Below are 24,990 nucleotides of genomic sequence, written 5' to 3'. Positions count from 1 at the left end.
GCAAACGCGTTTTTAAAAACGGTAACCATACTTGAAACTACTTTACCGGCATCACTCACTGTGACTTCAACAAAACAGCCGACGTAGTTTGCACCGATCGCAACTCTGCGTGTGTGTGCGAGTGTGTGCGTTTGTGTCGGAGCACCGCTCTCTGTCAATTTTCAGAGAAGACAGATAAGCTTGCGCTTACGCGCTCAGGTACCTACGTTTCGACATTTAACGTGTAAAAAAGGGGGCAAATTTACTGGTCGCACATGTGCGGCTGGATGTAAAATTCAGTCGCACACTCAAATTTTGGTCGCAGTCTGGAGCCCTGTCACGCCACTTATATAACATCATTCCCCAATGTCTTATAAAGCTAATCTTTGTCACTGCTGTATTTTTCACAGAAGCAGTCAGACTTTAAGCATTAAACCGAAAAACTGAATATGCCGAACAAGGCAATGTTTTATTATGTTGTTGAAAAACAGGAATGAATGTACATTCAGCATTAATGTTATTTAAATCACCAACATTAGCAGAATTGAACTGATGGAAACTGAATGAAACACTTTTAGAAACATAGTCATCTTCTGTATTACATCAAATACAAAAAGAATTTAAACATTGATTTTAACGTAACTTAAATCTCGACTAGAGTTTAATATTTCTTGATCTCAACACTGATTGGCTGCTTAAACATGCAGTTTTTGAATAACTTTTCTTTATATAACTTTTCTTCAAAATAATTAAAACATGAACAATAGATAAAAAAGCAGATTTTAAAACTAAACAATCAGGTGAAATAGAAATTAACATGTCTTTGTAATCATGAAGAAATTCCACTGAAGAAATAAACATCAAATGAATCATCCTGTTTATCTCTAAATGTTGTCATCCACTATCACATGCACATTTACTTTTAATATCTTCACTGGGACGTTATCCCCAGTGAAAATGACTGGAAACGTCCTCTCAGTGAAAGGGTGGTAAGTGTGTGTTGGTATCAGCATCAGAGAACACAGCTCTTGTGCGTTCCAGTCCAGAGTCACTCTGATCCTCTGGAGCTTCTCCTGCACTATGAGAGTAACAGATGGATCTACTGGCGACTGTGCTGCGTATCTACCTAAATAGTACCTTATTCTCCATAAGCCAGACTGTACAAATCCCTCCCTCAGGACAGACCGCTCTAACACAGCCAGTGACCAGACTGTCTCCAACCTTGACATCCCAGCTGTGAGTCCCAAAGTTAAAGCCCTCCGAGCCCAGGACAGAGCAGTATATGTCAAACCTCTCTGGATTAGCAGGCATCCATGCATCCAAGTTATTTTTGGGCAATTTGGTTGAACAAAACCAATATTTCTGAAAAAATCAAGGATAACACAAAGGTTAAGAAATAAACATCATTAATATAATCATCCTCTTTATCTCTAACTGCTCTGCTCCACTGTCACACACACCTTCACTGGTGATATCTTCAGTGGGACTTTATCCCAACTGGTAAATAATGGAAACATCTTCTCAGTGAAAGTGTGTGTGATGGTGTGAATGTGTGTGTTAGTATCAGCATCAGAGAACGACAGCTTTCCTCTGTTCCAGTCCAGAGTCACTCTGATCCTCTGGACCTCTGGCTGCACTACGAGAACAGTGGCTGGATCTGACCATGAGTATTTACCTTGATAGAACCCTATTCTGCATAATCCAGACTCTATGCTTCCCTTCCTCTGGACAGACTCTGCTAACACACCCAGTGACCAGCCTGTACTGTCTCCAACATTGACATCCCAGCTGTGAGTCCCTGAGTTAAAGCCCTCAGAGCCCAGGACAAAGCGGTGTTTATCAAACCTCTCTGGATTATCAAGATCAAGCTGTTCCTCTCCTACTCTCACACTGGTCAGATCTTCAGACAGGCCGTTTAATGGACCAGCAGTGTTTGGGTCCAGAATCACAGGAGTGTAGGAGACCATGTCCTTCATCTTGTTCCAGATGTTGAAGCTCAGGTTGCCCAGGTGTTTGGCCTCGTCTATCAGAGCTCCTGAGAGCAGCTGTGGATCATCCAGCAGGGGGCGCTGCTGGACTCTTTCCACTGCAGCCTTGTAGTTGATCAGGAATGAGGCGTGTTCAGCTCTCAGCTGCTCCTCTGTGGCTCTGACTGTGTCTGAAAGTGCTGCTATCTCTCTGCTCAGTGCCTCCATCTTCTCCTTCATCCTCTGACTCTTCTGCTCCTCCTCCTCCCTCAGTGCAGCCAACCTGGCCACCTCTTCCTCTTCTAGAAACTGGTGAAGCTTCTTAAACTGATCCTTGATCCGTGACTCTGTGCGTCGCGCCTGGAGCTTTATGTGTTTTGCCATTTGATCACACTCCTCTTTAACTTCTTCAAAAACCTTTAACTTCTCCTTTAAGGGCTCCAGAGTTTCCTGAAGCTCCTTCCTGTGTTGTCGTGCAGCTTCATCGACGGGTCTGAATTTGTGGTCGATGTGTTTTTCTGAATCTCTGCAGATGAGACACACTGGCTGCTGATGGTCCAGACAGAAGAGTTTGAGTTTCTCAGAGTGCAGACTGCAGAGAGCCTCTGAAGCTCTCTGATCTCTCTCCAGTAAGAAGGCCTCACACAGGTTCTTTAACACCCAGTTACAAGGCGGTTTTGCATTTGAGGATGTTGTCTTACAGACTGGACACTCCTGTGTTGGGTTCTCTCTCCACCAGCTCTGCAGACAGTCTTCACAGAAGCTGTGGCTACATGAGAGAAAAACAGGGTTTCTGAAGACATCACGACAGACCGGACAGCAAAGATCTACCTCTAATCTGGAATCCATTTTTTCTTCGAGTGAAGCTGAAAACACAACAAACAGAAAGTACAGTCAGTAATGGCTCCCCTCCCTTTTCCACAAACTTCACCAGAGATATATACTATACAATATAAACTGCTCAACATTTTGGACAATGACTGTCATCCACTCCACTGCACTTTCACAAAGCAGAAGAGCATGATCAGCTCAAGACTACGCACACTGCCATGCACAACTGACAGACTGAGAAAGTCATTTGTCCCCAGGGCTATACAACTCTACAATGACTAAGTTTACATGCAGCCAATAACCCGTTCAAAACCGGAATATTAGCAATAACCCGGTCGCGCACGGCCATGTAAACACTGGCAAAAACCCGAATATGCTCATATTCCGGTTTTTAAAAACCTGAATATGCTACCTGGGTTACCCCTTTTCTAACCCGAAATTTTGGTCATGTAAACGCGTATCGGCATATCCCCATCAAAAGGAACATTGATTTGTGTTCTGCGCATGTTCTATTCACAAGGAATCTTGGTCTTTTGAGTAGAGGAACTTCTTGTATGCGCCAGAAAACATAGTTATAATAATAATTATATACTATAATAATATAGATATATATATATATATATATATATATATATATATATATATATATGTCAATGCAGAAAACCTGCACGCAGTATACCGGAAGTAAAGAAGTAGAGGTAAACATGGCGAGACGCAGCACAGCACCACAGTTTTGGAGCGAGGAGGAAACCAATTTTTCATTAGTGTGGTGAAAACCATGAATATAATGTCTTTTGTTGACAACAGAAAGTACCGAGATAGTGAGATTTATAAGAAGGTGACCGAAAAGTTATTGCGCCTTAAGGTTGTCCGTAGGCTACGTCCAGACGCTAACCGTGCGTCGCCGTTTACGTCGGGATATTGCCATTTGATTACAAATGCCATGTATACAGGAGTAACTCTCTCTGCTCATGCATGTAAACGGGTTATTCCAAATGTTTCAGAAACCCGAATAGTGACCTTAACCCGACCATAACCCGAAAATTGACAGCTTGTAAACGTAGTCAATGTTTCACAAAAGGGAAGAGGAGAGAGGGACTTCTCTGCCTAATCTGTCTGCCTCTCCTCCCTCTCCACCACTTCCACTACCTCCTACAACAACAGTTATGTACTGACTGTCCACTGGCCCACTGTTTACTGCTTAGTATTTATACTGTTACACTGTTTACTGGCTTTATTAGCCCATATGCACAACACCTCCCTCCCTCCTTCCCCCAGCATGGACTGAGGTCTAACTTAATACTTGAACAATGGCTGTAACTGGAGATGCACCGATTACAACTTTCTAGGCCGATTCCGATTTCCATTGAGTTAGGCCAGCCGATACCGATTTTAGCCAATTCAATTTTTTCTAACCACTTTACAGCACACAAATATTTATTTTTTTTTATTATATATTTATATATTATTTATTATACTTTAATAGAACATGTTGCACAGAACATTTTTTGAACAGTGAATGGATCACTATAAAATAGAACTATATAAATTACTCCTGGTGTTGGAAATTCACGTGCAATGTTAGAACCATTTCCTTCTTTTCACATCCAATATCCATCTAAAAAAATGTGATTCTGGTTTTTGATGTCGTCTCTCCACGCCCTACTTTTTCCTTGCAGGTGCTGCATATTGCAAACTTGTTATCTTCTGCACACACACTGAAGAATTTCCAAACAGCTGACATGTTGCAGATTAATTCACGAGGTTCCCTATATGTATGAGATTAGCGCCGACACACGCTTCACACCGCGAGCGGGTACGCGCGACACATGGCGGTAAAGGTGCGAGAAAGGAAAAAGAGACTGCTGTAGCGTCCGTGTGTGCATGCTAGGGATGGGCATGATTACTCGACGATCGATAATTGATTATTAAGAATTTCGTCGATCACGTTCATTTTTTATCGATTAAACTAATGCTGGTTGCGTTGCGTAGTGTGAGTCTTGAAGCAATGAAATTAATTTCACAGTGTGGCAGCAATTAAACATTATACTCAGTTACCTAGCTGCGAGTTTCCGTTTTGATTTCAAAAGTAATCGTGAACAGGACACGGCTAAGTGTGGCGTGGGACCATTTTGATTTAAAATAAACGACTTGGTTCACTGCAAACACTGAGATGCAGTGTTTAAGTACAACACGGCCACGATTCAAATGATGTAGCATACCACTAAACAAAGTGTATCCGACCCTGGTTAATGTCGCCTGCTCTCATTCTCTCAACCTAGCATAGACTCGGCGTTAGCATGGAGGAGCTGCGATGCACAACGAGCAGAGAAAATTACCCAAGGGCAAGTTCATTGACGTGGATATTGGAACCAGCATATCACATTTTGTCACGACGTACCATCACCAGACTGGTAGAAACTCACTACAAAGAACGGAATAAGGTTCCCTGAGCTGGCCAAGTTAGCGCGGACGTACCTGTGCATCCCGGCAACGCAGGTGTTTTGACCCCAGATCATGCTTTCTCAAAAAACAAAAATCAGTAGACTGGTGCAGAAGTTGTATCTGAGTTAGCCTACTGGTTATTTTGTTATTAGGCTTTGTCCGTGCCTTGGATAGTTTTGAGTTACATTTTGAAAAAACCTGTCAGATCTAGTATTATTATGTTTTTGGTTTAGTTATTATTTAACATGATTCTTTTTATTTATTATTTTGGAACAAGCGAGGGTCTCTGTTTAAGAACGCTGGCTCGCAGCTTCAGGTTCTGCTGCTTCAGAGCACCGCAGTGCATTTATCTATAATCTATATCTATAACCTCTAGTTTAACTGCCACAAGTTGTTCTTCTTGTATTTAAGATCTCATCGAGGAAAAGCACGCTGTATTTTCATTGCATTTTTAACTTATAAAACGTTAAATAAATGAATTTTAAGATAAAAATATTAATGATTAATCGATAGCCATTCGAAAATGTAATCGAATGCCCATCCCTAGTAAATGCGTCCTTTAGAACTGTAACTCGTATAACTTATGTTGTCAAGTAAGTGTAGCACTGACCGGCATGAAATCGGCATATGTCAGACTGACCTGTCGGTCGCCGGTCATGGGCGAGCACGTGAAAACCGGCCAATTCCGGTCACCGGCCGGTCTATCAGTGCATTTCTAGCTTTAACCCTATTACTTCAAAACTCTAACATTGACTGTTGACTTGTGTCTATCCTACTGTCTACTTTATTCCCTGATAATGCCCATATTTAAGGCTTAATGCTTATAATGCCCATATTTAATGCTGTCTTTTTTAAACTTGATCCTTGCACTGCTATAGTTTTTATATTACCATGTTTACATTATTCTCTTATATTGTCCATATTTTATTTTATTTAATGCTGGTGTCTACACTTTATCCTTGCACTATTGGACCTAGTTGTACTACCACCATGACACACACCCTCATACTGAATCACAGGGTCAGTCTCTGCCCTGTCACTGTAAGCGTCTCATGCTTATACAAACGCTTAGTACATTCATGTGAATTAAAATTATATTTCTCGCTATATTTCCAACCAGATTTTAAGCAGTTTGCTTTGCTACAAAAGGTCAGACATGCATTTATCATCCAGGATACTTGGTTAAATAAGAATGTGGGTTTTCATACCAGATAGTTACAGACCTGCCAACCTTGAAAAACTTTTTTTGAGTAGCAACTTACTGAGTTCTCGTTCATGAACACGGCGGCACACATGCGGAAAAAACGTGCCATTACTGCTGTCTTTGATGTCATTTTGGCTGGTTGGGCATAAGTATAGTGTTTCGTTTAGTTCACATTGTTACCAATCACTTCACCTGGTCCTAGGACATAGTCATTAGTCATAGCTAGGGCTGGGCGATAAATCGATTTTATCGATTAACTCGAATTTGACGTTTAGGGAGATTTGTTTTTAATGAAAATCGGTTTTCTCTTTAACTTCCACCACCGACGCTCCCCTTAGGCTTCCGTAGTTCAGACTTCAGGCTCAGCCCTCCCCCGCTTTCCTTACAGCCGGCACACAGACAACATGACAACATGGCAGCTAGCAAGGAAGAGCTCGTTTCAAAGAAAGGCGCAGTTTCATCCGTTGTTTGGAATATGACGCTTTTTCGGGGTCAGACGCAGAACAAATAACGCCACGTTGCAAAGTGTGTTTAAAAGCTGTTAGTACCAAAGGTAGCAGCACAACAAATTTATTCCAGCATCTTAAACAAAGGCATGCAGCCGAGTGGGAGGTATGTGTCTCTCAACGAAACGAACAAGACAGCAGTTCAAACACACCCGCAAAAAAACAAACTACAGTCTTAGAAAGATTTTCGAAGTGTATCCCCTATGACAAGAAAGGGCCCCGGTGTAAAGCAATCACGGATGCAGTGGCGAAATATATAGCAAAAGATATGGTGCCCATATACACTGTGGAAAAGCCGGGGTTTATCGACATGCTTAAAGTTATCGACCCCAGGTATGTGCTACCAAGCCGCAAATATTTTGCCGAAGTTGCCTTGCCTCGCCTGTACAACGGTACTCGTGAAAAGATCGCTAGAGAGCTGGAGGGGGTGTCGTTTTACTCCGCCACAACGGACCTGTGGTCCAGTCGAACGATGCAGCCCTATATGAGTTTGACTGCATATTTTATTGACAACTGGACTCTGCGAAGCGTCTGCCTTCAAACAGCTTACTTTCCCGATGACCATAAAGGTGAAATAATTGCGCGGGGCTAAAAGAAGCTCTAACCTCCTGGAACCTTGATGAAGACCGACTCATCTGTATGACAACAGACAGCGGCACCAACATAATAAAAGCTCTGAGAGACAATGAGTGGCCCAACCTCCAGTGCTTTGGACATAAACTGCACAACGCTATAGGTAAGAGTCTAATGGCTATGCATTCAAGTGGTGTTGATTTTTTTTTTACACATGAACAGCCCAATTAATGCATGTTGTAATTAATGCAATTTAATGAAATCAACACATATTTCCACTAAATGTATATGCATGATTAATAATAATGGTATATTGTGTGTGTGTGTGTGTGTGTGTGTGTATATTGTATATGTATGCCTTTAGTGTGCATTAATAATTTGGAAATATGAGACAAATACAAGACTTGTTGACACTGACCAATAGTGACACAAAAAAAATTTTCTTTGCGTTTTCTTTCCTTCTTTATTGTACAGAGAATGGTGTGAAGGACCCATAAATCGATCGTGCCATTGGGGTTTGTAAAAAGGCGGTTGCTGCCTTTTCCTATAGTTGGAAGAAAAGACGAGAGATGGGTGAAGTACAGGCTGAGCTTGGTCTACCCACTCATCAGCTGGTAACGGAGTCCCCGACCAGATGGGGTTCACGTCAAAAAATGATAGAGAGATTTCTCGAACAGGAGAAGGCCATAGTCCGTGTCCTGGGGTCAGACAAGAAAAGCCGTCATCTTGTGCCCACTTGGCAAGATATTGAGGTTTTAGAGTCCGTAAATAAAGCTGTCAAGCCACTCCAACAATTTACAGACGCCCTGTCCGGGGAGGCTTATGTCAGTGTCTCCTACATTAAACTGGTGCTGCATTTGTTCAAAACAAATCTCCTACAGCCAGAGGAAGAAGACACCGAATTCACTAAAACAATAAAAAGAAACATAATGCGGTACCTTGATGACAAATACAGTGACCCTGTGAAGAATGAACTCTTGGACATGTCCTCACTGATGGACCCCAGGTTCTGTACAACCTACATTGACCCAGACAAGGTGGAACAAGTCAAGAAGAGAGCTGTCACTGAGCTGATGTCTCTGCCTGCTGAAAAAAGTACACCACAGCAATCTGGTCCAGCTGTGCAGGTGTGCCAAGGAGAAGCACAGCCTCCGCCCAATAAGAAAATGACTTTAGCTGCTTTCTTCAAGAAGAATGTGCCAGAGCCATCTTCTCACCAATCAGAGGCAGTGAAAGTAGAGACAGAGCTGGCAACCTACCTACTGACCCCTGAGGTAGACCCAGACACTGATCCACTTCAGCGGTGGAAGCGTCACGAACCAAACTTCCCAAGGCTCAGTAATTTGGCCAAAAAAATACTTGTCTGTCCCTGCTACAAGTGCCCCATCAGAGAGGCTTTTCAGTGTGGGAGGGGGCATTGTTACATGTAACCGGGCATGCCTCAAGCCAGAGGTAGTAGACAGGCTTGTCTTCCTGGCTAAAAATGCATAAAAGAAAAATGTTGAAACTAAAGTAATGGATGCAGATGTTTCATTTTGTTTACAATTTGAGGGATTCAGGAAAACTGTTTAAAGTTTTGTTTGCACTTTATGAATACCACTGTTAAGTATTTATTTTTGTAATACATCTAATTTTGTGATTTGTTACACAGTTACACAAAAGCATTTTATCAAAAAGGGACACAATTTTATTTTTTATTTATATTTTAAGTTATTTTGAAGTCAATGGATGCAGATATTTCATTTTGTTTACAATTTGAGGATTCAGGAAAACTGTTTAAAGTTTTGTTTGCACTTTATGAATAACACTGTTAAAAGTATTTATTTTTGTAATATATCTAATTTTGTAATTTTTGTTAGTTACACAAAAGCGTTTTATCAAAAAGGGACACAATTTTATTTATATTATATAAGTTATTTTGAAGGTGCATTGTGTCACTAAGTTTGAAGTTAGAAAACTGATAAGCTACAGAACAAAATAAAGAGTACATTTGTTTTGAGCAATTTCTTTGTCAGTTGTAGTTTGTTTTTAAATAGAAAAAACAAATCGATTAAAATCGAAAATCGGTTTTGGTGTGAAAAAAATCGGAGATTTTTTTTTAAGCCACATCGCCCAGCCCTAGTCATAGCCCAGGTTACTTTTGAGCTCTATAACAACCTTACCCTCCATAATGTTCATACAGTACTGCCCTACTAAGGCAAAAGACCATAACTCGCCAGAGTGTGAAACTTAGAAAAATTACTTTAAAATTATCTTAACCCTTGTGTTGCCCTTCGGGTCCCAGTGACCCGAAGGACAACACAAGGATTATGTACTTCCGTTTACTTTGTTGAGAATTGCTCTCTAAACAAGGGTTAATACAGCACCTTAGTTCTTGTTTGTACAGCATTTTGGTCAGCTTAAACTGTGTCTAGAACTGTGTTCTAGAAATAAACTTTACTTACTTTACAAGAAACAGGGTTTAGAGAGCAATTCTCAACAAAGTAAACGGAAGTACATAATCCTTGTGTTGTCCTTCGGGTCACTGGGACCCAAAGGACAACACAAGGGTTAAAGTGCCCATATTATGAAAAATAAAAATCACTTTTTCTGGGATTTGGGGTGTTATTTTGTGTCTCTGGTGCTTCCATACGCATACAAACTTTGAAAAAAATCCATCCATGGTGTTCTGAGTGAGATACGGTTTCTGAATGTGTCCTGCCTTCAGTCTCCGGGTGAGCTGGTCAAAATCTGCACAGCTTTCTACGTCACAAGCCGAAACGAGGTGGCTAACCGCAACCGTTAGCATGCTAACGCTAATGCTAGCATGCTACCTTGTTCTCAATAGCAAAGCACTGCTACAACACACACAAGTTCACCATAATCTACAAAAGATTTATTAGTCTCCCTGCTAATCCTGTCTTGTAACTGACCGAAGTTGGAGAAACAACCTTTCTTTTACTTAAGAAGACGAAAAGAGGTCTCACTCTGTAGCTAAAACAGAGACCAGGTGAAAAGAGGATATGCAGCTTTAATGTCCTGACAATTGAGTTACAGGTATACAATTGTAATTTTCACATTTTGTAGTGTATACCTGTACTAATCTATCTACAAAAAAATGTTGAACTCAAATTTGACCTTTGACCATTTTTCGGAAGTTTCTGTATTCTGCCTTAGCATTGCCCACAAAATGACAATCGGTCATACCAAGGCAGAAGACCGTAACTTCTATTTTATAGCACAATTTTATGATAACAATCATAACATTCACGTAAAATGTAAGTAATATTAACCCTATTGGACTTACTATTAGGGATCAGCCGTTTTTTTAGTGCCGATACCGATTTTTTTTTCATCAGCCTTAGTCGATGACCGATACGGGCTGCTGATGTTCTTGAGCCAATATTTGGAGCCGATACTGCTTTTGCTCCCTCAATTTACATCATAAAAATGTAAACCCTGCCAAACTGGATTTGTTTTTGGAATCTGCTCTGCCATGTCTTTAAAAATAATAAACAAAAACACATATCAGTGTCACTTCTGCAATCATCTTACATTTATATCACCCAAATTATGTGTGCAATGTGCATCATATGGATGGGTGCACTGCATATGGTTAACTGTGCAAGGGTAAAAGGCTTTCATCAACATCTACAACACAGCCTTGATGATGCATTGCTTGCTGACATATTATAAGACAGATATAATCAGGTCATCACAAAATGTCCTTTGTCAACACATGTACATAATTTAAGAAAACAAACCTGAAAAGTACCCATTAAAAATAAAGTGCTTGATTTGTAATTTAAGACTGCCATGGTGCTAGTGGTGGAGGGGCAGTGCATGGTCTGCATGTGAACTGCAGCGTCTCCAGCAACACAGAGCTGTCTTTGGACGCCTGTCTGTAAATAATGCCGGGATCGGCTAACGCAGCAGCAGCGTATCGGCCAATGCCGATACACGTAAAAACGCAAATATCGGCCCGATATATCAGCTGGCCGATAAAATCGGTCTATCACTACTCACTATGATAAAAATGGCTTCACATTTACTATCATCATATGAACATGATTAGGGCTGTCAATCGATTAAAAAATTTAATCTAATTAATTATATACTGATTAATTAATCTAAATTAATCACATACATCATTTTTTCCCAGTGCCTGAACCGACTACTTTTTTTGGCAACATTAAAGAACGGCTTGTTTATTGCTAGGCCATATGGTCAAACTTAAATGATTTAATAATAATGTAATAACTATAACAATAACTTATTTCACTAGTAAATTAATGTTGAACGACAAAAACAACCACCAGATGGGAAAAGGGCATTTAACAATAACTTTGAATACACCACAAGGCTGTAGGTTACCAGTTTCATTGAACGCACCGTCTGTGTTTTTCTGACAACGGCAGCTGCAGATTGTTACATCCCGGTGTTATCCTCTACAGTGAAATATAGTCACACTTTACACCGTTCAGCGTTAGCTGTCAGCATTTTAACCGTGTTTAATCCAGCTGCTAGCTAGCGGTAGGCTAATGTTAGCTGCTGTCGAGTATAGTGTTAACTAGCATCACCAGTGTTGCCACAGTTACTTTGAAAAAGTAACTTTAAAACTTTAAAAGTTAATTTTAAAAGTAGTTTAGTTACTTTACAGATTACTTGATTTTAAAAGTAACGAAGTTAGATTACAAGTTACTTTATTAGTTACATGCAGCAGCTGCCGACAACACCCCTACAGCCTCAACATAAAAATGACAACCGGTTTACTGTGAGGCAGCTCAGCGTTGCCAGTAGTAGGATCTGGTTTATTATGGCACGAAAGAGAGCGAGTCAACCGTGTTTAAGGGCAGCATTTCCTCTACAAGATAGGCCTACTGCCCGACCAACTTCTTCAACTCTCCCCGCTTACTGGTTTTGCACCGAAGTCCAGCTTTTGTTGTTTGGGTGGTGGGGGACTTCCTCTCTGCTTCGTTCCACCTGCTGGGACTTAATCTGTAAGAAAGAAAACGCGCATCTCTCTCCTCCCTCCATTGTTGTTTACGTTTGTGTCGCTGTGTGGTACACGTGAACTGTCCTCATGCTGAAAACGTGAACTGTCCTCATGCTGAAAACGTGACTTGTCACATAGGTGACTTCACTGTGGCATTCTGTTTTTCAGTCTTCATTTTGGGCGAAGGTGTGGTTTCTGCAGGCCGGAGCTTCATGGGAGCGGGCCGACACAAACACTGGCGCAACTCTGACAAACTTTCCACACTCCGTGTCCGTGGACAGCTGTAGCCTTGTACCGTTAATGTTCTGTGCATTGTCGGACACATGCAGCCACTTTCCTGAAAACGCTTGCGAGACAAGTCCACAGCGGCGTGTATGTCCGAGCCTGTCTCCACTGCCTCCACCTGCAGGTTGTCAGCTGTGTGGTTTGGAATGAGAGGGAGAAAACAGGACGTCGAGTAACACGGTGGATATCGCTCATATACTTTTATTTTTTTTGACGGCGCCTTAACTGCAAAGTGCTGCAGGAAACCCTGCTTCAACTCTCAACTAGCGTTTCTCTGTCTCTCTCTCTCTCCGCTTGGAGTCCCACCCACACAAAGACCGTGCGACTGACAAGAGGGTTCACTCCTCGTTACGCTAAGGAACCGAGAGTGGTCCTCCAGTCTCTTTGGTAGAGAGAGACGAGGAAAACAAACAAGCATGCAAATGGAATTATCGCGGCCGGAAAAATTATCGAGCTCATTTTTTTTTTATCGTGCGATTAATTGATTTATTGACCATCGTGACAGGCCTAGGTGTCAGTGAGTACAGTATTCTTCAACATCAAAAGGCACTTAGAAACTGGGGGAAACTCTGACAGGAAGAGGTCTGGCAGACCCAAAGCCACAACAGAATGGACTGATGAATCAAAATTTGAAATCTTCGGTTCATCACGCAGGATTTTTGTACGCCGTTGAGTAGGCGAAAGGATGGTTCCTCAGTGTGTGACATCAACTGTCAAACATGGAGGAGGAAGCATGATGGTCTGGGGCTGTTTTGCTGGATCCAGGGTCGGTGATTTGTACAGAATGAAAGGCACCCTGAACCAAAACGGCTACCACAGCATTTTGCAGCACCATGCAGTACCCTGGTATGCGCCTAGTTGGTCAGGGGTTCATCCAAGCTATGCCAGAACTACCTTGGCAAAAAAGAACTAGATGGTAAGCTTAAAAACATGGAGTGGCCAGCACAGTCACCAGACTTAAACCCCATTGAGCTGGTTTGGGATGAACTGGACAGAAAAGTGAAAGCAAAGCAACCTACAAGTGCCACACATTTATGGGAACTTCTGCAACAGAGATGGGAAGAACTTTCTGAAGAATATTTGATTTCCATTGTAGAAAGAATGCCACGAGTGTGCTCAGCTGTTATATCTGCCAAAGGGGGCTACTTTGATGAGTCAAAAATTTTGAATACATTTTGGTTTATAAATTGATTCCATGATTTCTTTTTTAACTTAAATTGTTCATTTGTTCTATTCTTTCATTTCAGAGTACAATAAGACATTGAACTGCATGAATTTCAATAAAAACCTGGAAAAATTGAGGTGTTCTAAAACCTTTGACCGGTAGTCTATGTATGCATTTAATGTTTTCAATGTGTATGTGTATCTGTACAAAAGACAAAAAAAAAAAAACACAGTTGTCGGCGAGGTGAGCTGTCTGCTCGCCCTAATTGCATTTTACTACATTTATACACCAAACCTACAGTAGGCCTAGCTAGTCTACGTGCAGAACATCGTATGTTATTTCAGAAGTGAAAGAATGGCTTTTGTTGTTGATTTGCTTTACCCTGAGCTCGAGGAGAGACTTCACTCGCTATGCTCGCTCTTCTGAATCAGATTCACTCATAACAATGTAGCCGGCTGATTCGCGGGATTGACTGACTCCCACGAGAACTCACGAGTCATCAACAACTCACGAGTCATCGAGGACTCGTGAGTTGTCGGCAACTCATGAGTTGTCTGCGAACCAAGCCAGCCGAGCCGAGGCGAGCTTGTAATGTTTCGGACTTTCTGCTCGACCTAATTCCATTTAACATACTACATTTATACACCAAAACCTACAGTAGGCCTAGCTAGGCTACATGCAGAACATTGTATGTTATTTCAGAAGTGAAAGAATGGCTTTTATTGTGGATTTGCTTTACTCTGAGCTCGAGGAGCGACTTCACTCGCTCGTCAGATCCACTCATTTAGCCGGCTGATTCGCGCAAGAACTCATGAATCACATGACAACTCATGAATCCCCGACAACTCACGAGCCCTCGTTGACTAGTGAGTTCTCGAGTGAATCCCATGGCCTGCGAGCTTCCGGCTCTGAGTCTGCGGGTCGGGACTGTCTCTCTGCTCACTCAGGCGCTTGAGTTGACTTGTGGAGTTGCTGTTGCCTACGAAATTCAGGGCTCCAGACTGCGACCAAATGGTCGCATTTTGCGACCAAAATTTGAGAGTGTGCGACTGAATGTTACATCCAGTCGCACATGTGCGACCAGTAAATTTGCCCCCTTTTTTACACGTTAAACGTTGAAATTTTGGTACCTGAGAGCGCATAAGCGCAAGCTTATCTGTCCTCTCTGAAAATTGACAAAGAGTGGTGCTCTGACACAAACACACACACTCGCAGACACGCAAACTACGTGGGCTCTGCAGTTTTGTTGAAGTCCCAATGAGTCACGGAAATGCCGGTAAAGTAGTTTTAAAGGGGTGATAGAATGCAAAACCGATTTTACCCTGTCATAGTTGAATAACGACAGTTTGGTGGGTAAATAGGACATACATAGAAGCTCAAAATCCCACTGACACCCCTTTACTATGAAAATCTCATATTTTGAAACTGCCTCTGAAAACGGGCGAATCCCAACAAAGCTGAGTTGCTTACGCAAGCGTCTCAAAATCCGGAACCTTAAGAGAACAGTCACGCCCCAATGTACAAATAGGCTACACAACTGACCTGAGATCAGGTAGTTTTCTGAATCTAGCTAGGTCACGCAGATCTCTGCTATTCCATTACAAAATTCACTTCTGAAACTTTTTTATGCGAGAAATCAACCATATAAAGCTCGAATATGGGCCGCTTTACGAAAATGGATGGCTAATTGCAAATTTTCTCCGACTGTGTGTCGGAGTTTAGTGCCGGTGTTGGTGCTGCCTGGGTTGCTACATCGCCGCCCTGACCGCAGTGTCAGCGAGCTTGTTACGCCCGCAATCTTTTACCGCAGCCCGCAGGTTCCAGTTAATCTTATAATGGGTATGTGTGGTGAGTTATTTAAACAAACAATCGGGAAAATAAACGCCTCTTGTCCGCCAAGTCTCATTGATAGAGCCGCGGTGAGATGGAGTCCATCAATGAGAGCTAGCTAGCCTCCTCCTAACTCTGACATTCACAAAAATACATTCAATTGAATCCGAAATCGGACAAGTGTTAGCTAAGCTTTGTAAGACCTTGAGGAACCTGTAATATTCATGCCGTGACGAAATTCAAACTGTAAATATACTTTAGTTATGCGAAAGTGAGCAAGCTGCGGTATTTCCCCATTGTAATGAATGGGACATATAGCAAGCAGCTGCTGGTCCTACAAAGACGCCTTGCGTTCATAAAAATGCCTTAAAATCAAATCGGACACAACGGTTAGCTTTATAAGACATTGGGGAATGATGTTGTATAAGTGGCGTGACGAAATTCAAACTGTAAATATAATTTAGTTATGGCGACAATGTAGCTAGCTAGCTGCGGTATTTCCCCATTGTAATGAATGGGACATATAGCAAGCAGCGCTGGTCCTACAAAGATCTCCTGCGTTCATAAAAATGCCTTAAAATCAAACGGACACAACGGTTAGCTTTATAAGACATTGGGGAATGTGTTGTATAAGTGGCGTGACGAAATTCAAACAGTAAATATAATTTAGTTATGGCGAAAGTGTAGCTAGCTAGCGGGTATTTTCCCATTGTAATGAATGGGGACATATAGCAAGCAGCTTGTCCTACAAAGAGCCCCCCGTTCATAAAAATGCCTTAAAATCAAATCGGACACAACGGTTAGCTTTATAAGACATTGGGACATTCAAAACCGTAAATGTATTATTTGTAGATATAGTTATGCCGGCAGCTGGCCGCGGAGCCCCGTATGCAGTATCCACAAAGGGTGACTTTGCCCTGGGTATGGAGCCCAGCAGGCTGTCGCTTTCTCGTCAGACTGTGTGGAGCTCCTAAAGTCCGACACGTTTTACCAAATTTGCAATTAGCCATCAATTTTTGTAAAACGGCCCATATTTGAGCTTTATATAGTTGATTTCTCGCTTAAAAAAGTCTCAGAAGTGAATTTGGTAATGAAACATTGCAGTGTCTGGAATATGAGATTCTGTCGCTTCTCTAATGTATGTGTATTGGGGATTCGCTCAACCAATCAGCGCGCGTCTCTAATGTCTGCGTATGGCAAGTCGCTCAACCAATCACCGCGCAGCTCATCTAAATATTCATGACCATACCATATTTGGAAGAAAAGCTCTTGTTACAAATAGGGCCAAAACACAGGGATGCATAAGGGCCAGTAAAATATCAACCAGGCCATTTTCAGCCCAACCAATGTTACATACCCCATTAGGAGACCATAAGGAACAGTGTGAAATACCCTATATAATCATTCTATCACCCCTTTAAGTGTGGTTACAGTTTTTCAAAACTTCACACAGACAGTGTTTGCTGCGATATGATATTAATGGCGAGCCGAAAGCGGTCGCGGTGCTGTTGACGTTACACTGCAATCAAGGCGCTAAATAGAAATGAAATACTGTGAACTGCCTTCTTGTGCTTTTATTTTTAAACTTCTCTTATTTGTTTTAACGGATGCTGTATTGTGTGAATGATCTATTATTGTGCATGGTGTCCAAGACAAATTTCCCAGTGATGGGACTAATAAAGTATAAAGTAAAGTAAACTTCCTCGGAGACCAGCAGCCAGGCACAACAGTGGTTTCTATGCCCTGGTGACTGACTGACAGGCTGAGGTTCTAAGGCAAGGCAACTTTATTTCTACAGCACCTTTCAGCAACATGAGAAATTAAAGAGCAATTAAAAACGGTCATGGTGAAAATAAAACAGACTAAAAAATAATATACAAATACAACTATATATATATATATATATTTTTTTTTATTTTTTTTTACTGTCATGACAGCGATGGGGCTGTCAGTTTACGTTATATGTTGCATCTTCAATAGTGACACTGAATTTGAAACAGCACAGTGTAATTTCTGCATCTATTATCAAAGTATTTATTAGTAATACAGTGGAAATTAGTAAAATGTGAATATTTGGTTAGCATGTTGATTTACGGTGTGTGCCCCTAAATTTTCTGGTTGTGCCCCAAAAAATTTCAGTTGGGGGCCACTGTGCTCCTAGTGAAAAAAGTTAGTCTGGAGCACTGAAATTGTAAGTTATAAAGTTTTTTGAAGCTAAGAAGGCTAGCATAGTAGAAGCTAATGTTGCAAGAGGTTTGTGTGTGGCGCGGTTATCATTTTAGATTTAGTTGTAGTAGGACTCAACTGAACCGGGTTAATGTACTAGTAGTAGTAGTTTTTAATGTATTAGTAGTAGTTTATTTGAACATGTAACAAAAATTATTTTTTTATATATATATATATATATATATATATATATATATATATACATACACATACATATACACACACACACACACACATATATAAAATTAAAATGACAGATAAATAAGGACATGTACTTCTCAGCACAATCTACCAAAATTATTATAAATAATTAAAATAAGAAATTCCCATGTTCAAAAAGGAGTAGGAAGAAGTTCATAAACAAACTTTTCTAGTCCTACCCCCTTTCTCTATTTTTATCCTTTAGTTAAATACAAAACAATTCAACTAGTGGCGGTTCTACACGGAGGCCTAGGGAGGCCCGTGCCTCCCTTGAAATGTCCCTGGCCACCCCTGGGCCCCCCCGTGCTGAGCAAATAAAAAGATTAGTGATTTATTATGATTTTACACGCAAGCACCAAAAGCGGAACTAATGTGCGACGCAACATTCTACACGGGTAAATTAGAGCGGCGCACCCAAACAACGTAGCCTGCCTTCCACGCAAGCCCCCAGGAAGAGCGCCGTGTCTATATGCCAACATGGGCTTAGCGGATAACGGTGGTACTGCACCCCATGGCCCAGAAAGACTTTTCACATAGACATTACATGGCGAAAGAAACGTCTATATTTCAGCGGATAATTTGTTTCGGGGTATATCAACTTACCAGCTTGAACAATGAAAGGGTCCTTGGTTAAAACGTTACGTTTTTAACATTTTTAACATTCACTACAAGCGAATCCAGAATTATTAAATTTGAAATGATGAACGCGCATAATGGACGCGAGCAGACCCACGGGACTGCGCACGCCCGCTCACATGACTGTTCTCCCGAGCTCACGTAGCTAGCTGTAATAATGGATATAGCTAGCTAATGGATGTAATTCTATGTATTGATGTATCGATGTAAATGTTCTATCAATACGTCCATGGTATTATCTTATGAAGTAATGATACATCCGAGGGATGTATGTATGTTGTAAAGCCTGTTACGTGGATGTAACGTCATTAGCGTTTCCCAAACTGGCGGGGCTATCGGCTAGCTAGCTAGTTGCTAACATCAGGGTTAGCTAGCGTGGCTGTATTAAGATCATGCCTAGCTACATAACGTTACTACAGACATAGTGATTACATGGCCTTGGTTCTCTCTTATGATCCATCCGAGGGCTGTATGCTGTAAAGCTTGTAACGTGGATGAGAGATAAAGCCATGGATGAGCTCTGTTCCCGAAACTGCAGGCTAACTGCTAGCGCTAGCTAGCTAGTAGCACGACATAATGATTAAATTTCCTTGGTTGTCTAGCTTAATACATGTATCGTTTATTTAGCTAAGCATGTAAACGATCAGGAACAACGAAAACACAATGTTTAACGTTAGTGAATATTTTAGACAATGAAAACGGCGAGTTCATGAGTTCGCCACTTGTAAGAGCCACGAGAGATAACCTCATGAACGAGCATGTTGCTACCGGTTGCTAAGACAACACAAACAAATTGTTGCTAGTGCGCGTGTCCACCGTGACGTCATGGGCCAAGAATGCGGAAAAGCCGAGCTCCATGTTTGCATAATGCGCTTTTGAGCACTCTCATTGGAACGTACGGGTCTTCCCGCCGAACACTGTATCCAGTTCTCTTAATACATCCATGCTTCCACGCCCACATGTGGTGCTGCTCGTTGAATGAGACACTACTCTTGGAGAGAGGAGCTACGATTTCTCCTGTTGCAAGAGTCGAAGGTAAGCAAAACAATTTCGTCTCATAAGTGACTTGTTGTTCTTGCACATAACCATGTTCCTTTTGTTCCTCACACTGATAATGAAATCAAGTTTGTAAATGTCTGGTCTCGATGTGTTTAGAACTTAATCATATTTAAGCAAACTCATCGAAGCAGAAGCGAATATCCAAATGTCAGTCTCCTTGCTAGGACTACACAATGTTGTGATGTAAACCACGTAACTTCATCCATCTTGGCTGTTGCATTGCGATAAAAAATACATTTGAGTAAAGTAATCAACAGGTTATCTGTCAGTGTTAAGTAGGGAGGGATGGTTAGGCAACGAAATATAATGCATGCCCCTACGTTTTTTCTTCTAATAGTTATCATGAAACGAGGAAGGGACATAGCGTCCTTTTTTGCCCCAGGAAACAAAAAAATAGCAGTGAGAGAAACAAATGAAGGTGTTGAGGAGCAGGAAGAGGGAGAGCCAGAGGAGTCGGTGGAGGATGGAGAGAGGGCATGTGATGACAGTGAGGGCTCTGACACAGAGAGGGAAATTCCAGAGGGTGAGGAGGATGAAGAAGAGGGTGGAAACCTACAGGGCAGAGAGAGGAACAGCCAGGGGGACAGCAAGTCGATCCATGTGGATCAAGTACTGCACCATCAGGTTTGTGATGAAGAAGGTTCTTAGTATTTGCAAAGCAGTGTAATTACTATTTCATTGTAGGCCTACTGTGTGTCCTTAAAATGGTGCTTTCTGCTGTAAACTCTTATTTGTGGCAATATGGCTCGGTTTCTTTTTTTAAGTAAATACTTGGCCTACATTTTGAAATACATGCAGATATACATGCATACAGTCGTATGCATAAGTTTAGAAAACCATTCTAAAGTTGACTAAAAAGAGGAATTAAAAAAATCATCTTTTGGAAATTGATCTTAATGCCTTAATAATAAAGAAAATGAGGAAAAATCCAACCTTTAAGGACACCAATTATCTTTGTGAATGAATAATGTATCGTAAATAAATAAATGTTCTTCCTTAAAATACAGGGGGCATAAGTAAGTACACCCCTATGTAAAATTCCCATAGAGGCAGGCAGATGTTTATTATAAAGGCCAGTTATTTCATGGATCCAGGATACTATGCATCCTGATAAAGTTCCCTTGGTCTTTGGAATTAAAATAGCCCCACATCATGCCATACCCTTCACCATACCTAGAGATTGGCATGGTTTTATTTCAGTTAGCCTAATAGCTAACTGAAATTAGATCCATATCAATGCAAATAAAACCATGCCAATCTCTAGGTATGGTGAAGGGTATGGGATGATGTGGGGGGGACTATTTTAATTCCAAAGGCCAAGGGAACTTTATCAGGATGCATGAAATAACTGGCCTTTAAAGAATAATAATCTGCCTGCCTCTATGGGAAATTAACATAGGGGTGTGTAGACTTATGACCCCTGTATTTTAAGGAAGAGCATTTATTTATTTACGTCATTATTCATTCACAAAGAAAATTGGTGTCCTTAAAAGGTTGAATTTTTCCTCATTTTTTTTAATTAAGGCATTAAGATCAATTTCCAAAAGGATGTTTTTTGTTTTTTTTTTCCTTTTTTTAGTCAACTTTAATATGGGTGTCTAAACTCATGCATACCACTGTACGTAAATACATGTTGTAGTTGTGCCCTATGTTTACTATACATCTTTCTACAGATAGCAGCAAGTCCAAGAATGATGTACCAGTACAGCCCAACTTGAATATATTCCCAACCATTTTGAAAAAATGGCGAAGAAAAAAGGGGGGGGGGGCGGGAAGGGGTGTTTTTTTTTTTTGGGGGGGGGGGTATTCTGTCATGATGGAATCTAACATATTGCTATGCATGTATCTATGACATTTTTCATTTTTTATGGTACTACCTCTCTTGCACCTGCACTCATTCTTGTACGAAATAAATGTTGATATGATTTTAAAGTAAAGTTTATAATCTTTAAATATCATTTCTTGCCATTTTCTAATGTGCCCCCCTGGTTAAACACTGGCCCCTCCTAGTAAAATTTGTCTAGAACCGCCACTGAATTCAACACAATTCTTCTTTACATACATGTACACCGTATATCTACCTACCTACAGCTCACATATACCCATGCATACACAGTGGTACAATGATACTAGAGACTCGCGATTTGTGAGTCAATTTAAAGACTCGGGTTAAAGATCCGAGTGAATCACGACTCGAACATGTTTAATCAGAAGAGTCACTTAAGTTTGTTAGGATTAACGTTACTTCTTGTAATCACAAATTCAACACGTTAATGGCAGTAAATAGTTTTGTATCTGTGAAATGTTATTACATGTTGCTCAGTTTCGGTAATTGAACACGAACATCCAAAAGCACCAAAAAAGTCAGTTATTTTTAGGGGTGTGACGAGACGCTTACTCCACGAGACGAGATACATCACGAGATTGGGTTCACAAGAACGAGACGAGACGAGATTTAAAAAAAAAACTCATATCATATATATTGCAGCTGATAAAAACTCAGATCAGCTGCAATGAAAACGCCTATGTCCCTCGTTATTGCCGTGGCTCTTGCACTTACCGGTGGCAGAGATGCAAAGGCTTTTAGAGTTGTTTGCCCTTTTAATGTTTTCGTCGCGGGTGCAGTAGTTAGTAGAGAGCTGTGGTGGTGCTGTAAGTGTTTTTGCATAGTGCTCGTGTTAGCCGCGGTATACGGCATTTTTTTCTTACAATGTTTACATATTGTGTTCGTCTTGTCTGTCACTCTTTCGACGTTTATTATTTCCGCAGGAAAACCAAAATGTTGCCACACAAATGATTTAAAAGTGGCAGGGGGATCTTCAATAGTAATTTCACGCTCCATCACGCTGACATCACATCGCCTCACGAGACAACAGGCTCGTTCGAGATGAGCCAGATCTGCGCAGAATCGATCACCGGCGATCGGCGCCCAATGCATGCCGGTTAGATTTGTGTCCGACTTGATCCGACTTGCTCTGACGTCATGCACACGTGGGCAACGATAATCTCACGAGACCAAGGCGGTCGCAGTTCTGAGACGCAGGTAGCGCGGTGCTTTTCACCAACTGCAAGAGCCAGGCGGACGCAGGTGGACCCAGGGCATGCTGGGAAACGCCGGCCTCTCAGCTGATCAAACAGCTGATTGGTTCAGAATCGACTCAACATGATGACGTTTTATATAAACTTTTTATTGATTTTCAATCGGAGGGATTTTAACTGTAATTTGTCTGATTTAAAAGCTTATTCTGTACAGAACACATGTAGTGAGGCTGATAGTTGTGTTTAAAAGTCAGAGAGACTAAATCTGTTCAGATTACGGATCATCTACAGTCTGTTGTTTATTAAAATCAGCAACAGATCGCATGTAGAGAATTTTGACAGCTACTTTGTCATAATAAAAACAACTGGAGACTGTGTAGGAGCTGATATAGGGGTCTGATAACATTTTATTAAATCGGAATCGGACCACCGTGTTTCTGTCACTTCCTGTTCATCCTGAAGACTGCTGGAATCAGCTGGAAACTGTCCGACTTGAGAGCAGACCTTTGTCCCCGCCCCTGCTGCCGCCTGCTCTCGTCTACTTTACAGGCGAGGCGCAGTTCATCTCGAACGAGCCTAACTTTTCACCTCGACGAGAAATCTCGTCACGTTTTAATCCCGCGAGATCTCGTAAAACGAGATCTCGTCACACCCTTAGTTATTAGGCTCGTTCGAGATGAACTGCGCCTCGCCTGTAAAGTAGACGAGAGCAGGCGGCAGCAGCAGGGGGCGGTGACAAAAGTCTGCTCTCAAGTCGGACAGTTTTCCAGCTGACTCCAGCAGCCTTCAGACTTAACAGGAAGTGACACAAACACTGTTGTCCGTTCGGGTCCGATTCCGATTTAATAAAATGTTATCAGACCCATATATCAGCTGCTACACAGTCTCCAGTTGTTTTTATTATGACAGAGTAACTGTCAGAATGCTCTACATGTGATCTGTTGCTGATTTTAATAAACAACAGACAGTAGATGATCCGTAATCTGAACAGATTTAGTCTCTCTGACTTCTAAACGTAACTATCAGCCTCACTACATGTGTTCTGTACATAATAAGCCTTTAAATCAGACAAATAGCAGTTAAAATCCCTCCGATTACAAATCAATAAAACGTTTATATAAAACGTCATCATGTTGAGTCGATTCTGAACCAATCAGCTGTTCGATCAGCTGAGAGGACGGCGTTTCCCAGCATGCACTGGGTCCACCTGCGTCCGCCTGGCTCTTGCAGTTGGTGAAAAGCAACTGCGCTACCTGCGTCTCAGAACTGCGGCTGCCTTGGTCTCGTGAGATTATCGTTGCCCACGTGTGCATGACGTCAGAGCAAGTCGGGATCAAGTCGGACACAAATCTAACCGGCATGCATTGGGCGGCGATCGCCGGTGATCGATTCTGCGCAGATCTGGCTCATCTCGAACGAGCCTATTTTCTATGAGTCTGTATGGTCGGATGACCGTCCTAAGATGGCGGCGGCAGACGCATTTCACAAGCCAGAGGCAGTATCTATCGGGCCAATGAACAACAGCGGCCAATGCGGTATTTAAGTTTAAATATATCTATGCGACTTAACATTTTTTAGTCAAACTCACCTTCAGTGTTTGGAGTGTCAGCAGGTTGTTCAGTTTTCCACTTCTCTGTCCTGTAGCTGAACTCACTCAGGGGAAGCTGTTTTGTCCGCCCGGCCGGCGACCATCGCGGATTCCTCCAGGTGAAAGTGTGTGAGCACCACATCCACGGTCGTCCGCCAGAAACAATAATTATAGCTCTCACTCCAAGTTGATGGTGGCTGTTTTGCAGTAAAATAACAAAAAATAAAAGGGAAATATTACGGCGTTTACGCCTGTTTACAAGATAGACTGTTCCACACGTGTTTAACGTTCTTCTCGGTGAAACAACAACTTTAGTCCAAAGTTACAGAAGATCCCGTCCCCTGGTTTCTTTTACGGTCTATGGTGGTTTCCCATCAGCCCGTATCTTGCGCTCTGATTGGCTGTTGTTTTGCAGCTGCCATACTGGAACGGATAAGCCGCGCCTCCTTATTACATCCATGCTCCTAATGCAGTGGTTCCC

General features: G+C 41.6%; 2 protein-coding genes across 2 annotated transcripts; one reads left to right on the top strand and one right to left on the bottom strand.

Moving 5' to 3' along the window:
- Nucleotides 1-437: 437 nt before the first annotated feature.
- Nucleotides 438-24,651, bottom strand: LOC120556737 (nuclear factor 7, brain-like). Its single transcript, XM_039796451.1, has 2 exons — nucleotides 24,510-24,651; nucleotides 438-2,812 (listed from the first exon to the last, which is right to left on the bottom strand). Exons 1-2 carry the CDS (start codon nucleotides 24,649-24,651, stop codon nucleotides 1,410-1,412), a joined length of 1,545 nt encoding a protein of 514 aa, XP_039652385.1. The 3' UTR covers nucleotides 438-1,409.
- LOC120556748 (zinc finger BED domain-containing protein 4-like) lies at nucleotides 7,390-9,178 on the top strand. The gene is made up of 2 exons (XM_039796465.1): nucleotides 7,390-7,668; nucleotides 7,980-9,178. Exon 2 carries the CDS (start codon nucleotides 8,075-8,077, stop codon nucleotides 8,933-8,935), a length of 861 nt encoding a protein of 286 aa, XP_039652399.1. The 5' UTR covers nucleotides 7,390-7,668; nucleotides 7,980-8,074; the 3' UTR covers nucleotides 8,936-9,178.
- Nucleotides 24,652-24,990: the final 339 nt, after the last annotated feature.

This window comes from Perca fluviatilis, chromosome 4 (genome assembly GCF_010015445.1).
Source record: "Perca fluviatilis chromosome 4, GENO_Pfluv_1.0, whole genome shotgun sequence".
In the NCBI taxonomy this organism is placed as follows: domain Eukaryota; kingdom Metazoa; phylum Chordata; class Actinopteri; order Perciformes; family Percidae; genus Perca; species Perca fluviatilis.
This window is presented reverse-complemented; position numbering and strand designations above follow the sequence as displayed.

Bases quoted from the DNA above. Each gene is read 5' to 3' on its own strand.
- LOC120556737 (XM_039796451.1), bottom strand. From the start codon at position 24,651: ATGTGGTGCTCACACACTTTCACCTGGAGGAATCCGCGATGGTCGCCG. The intron at 2,813-24,509 runs GTGAGTTTGACT...TTGTGTTTTCAG, and splicing joins TGACACTCCAAACACTGAAG to CTTCACTCGAAGAAAAAATG.
- LOC120556748 (XM_039796465.1), top strand. From the start codon at position 8,075: ATGGGTGAAGTACAGGCTGAGCTTGGTCTACCCACTCATCAGCTGGTA.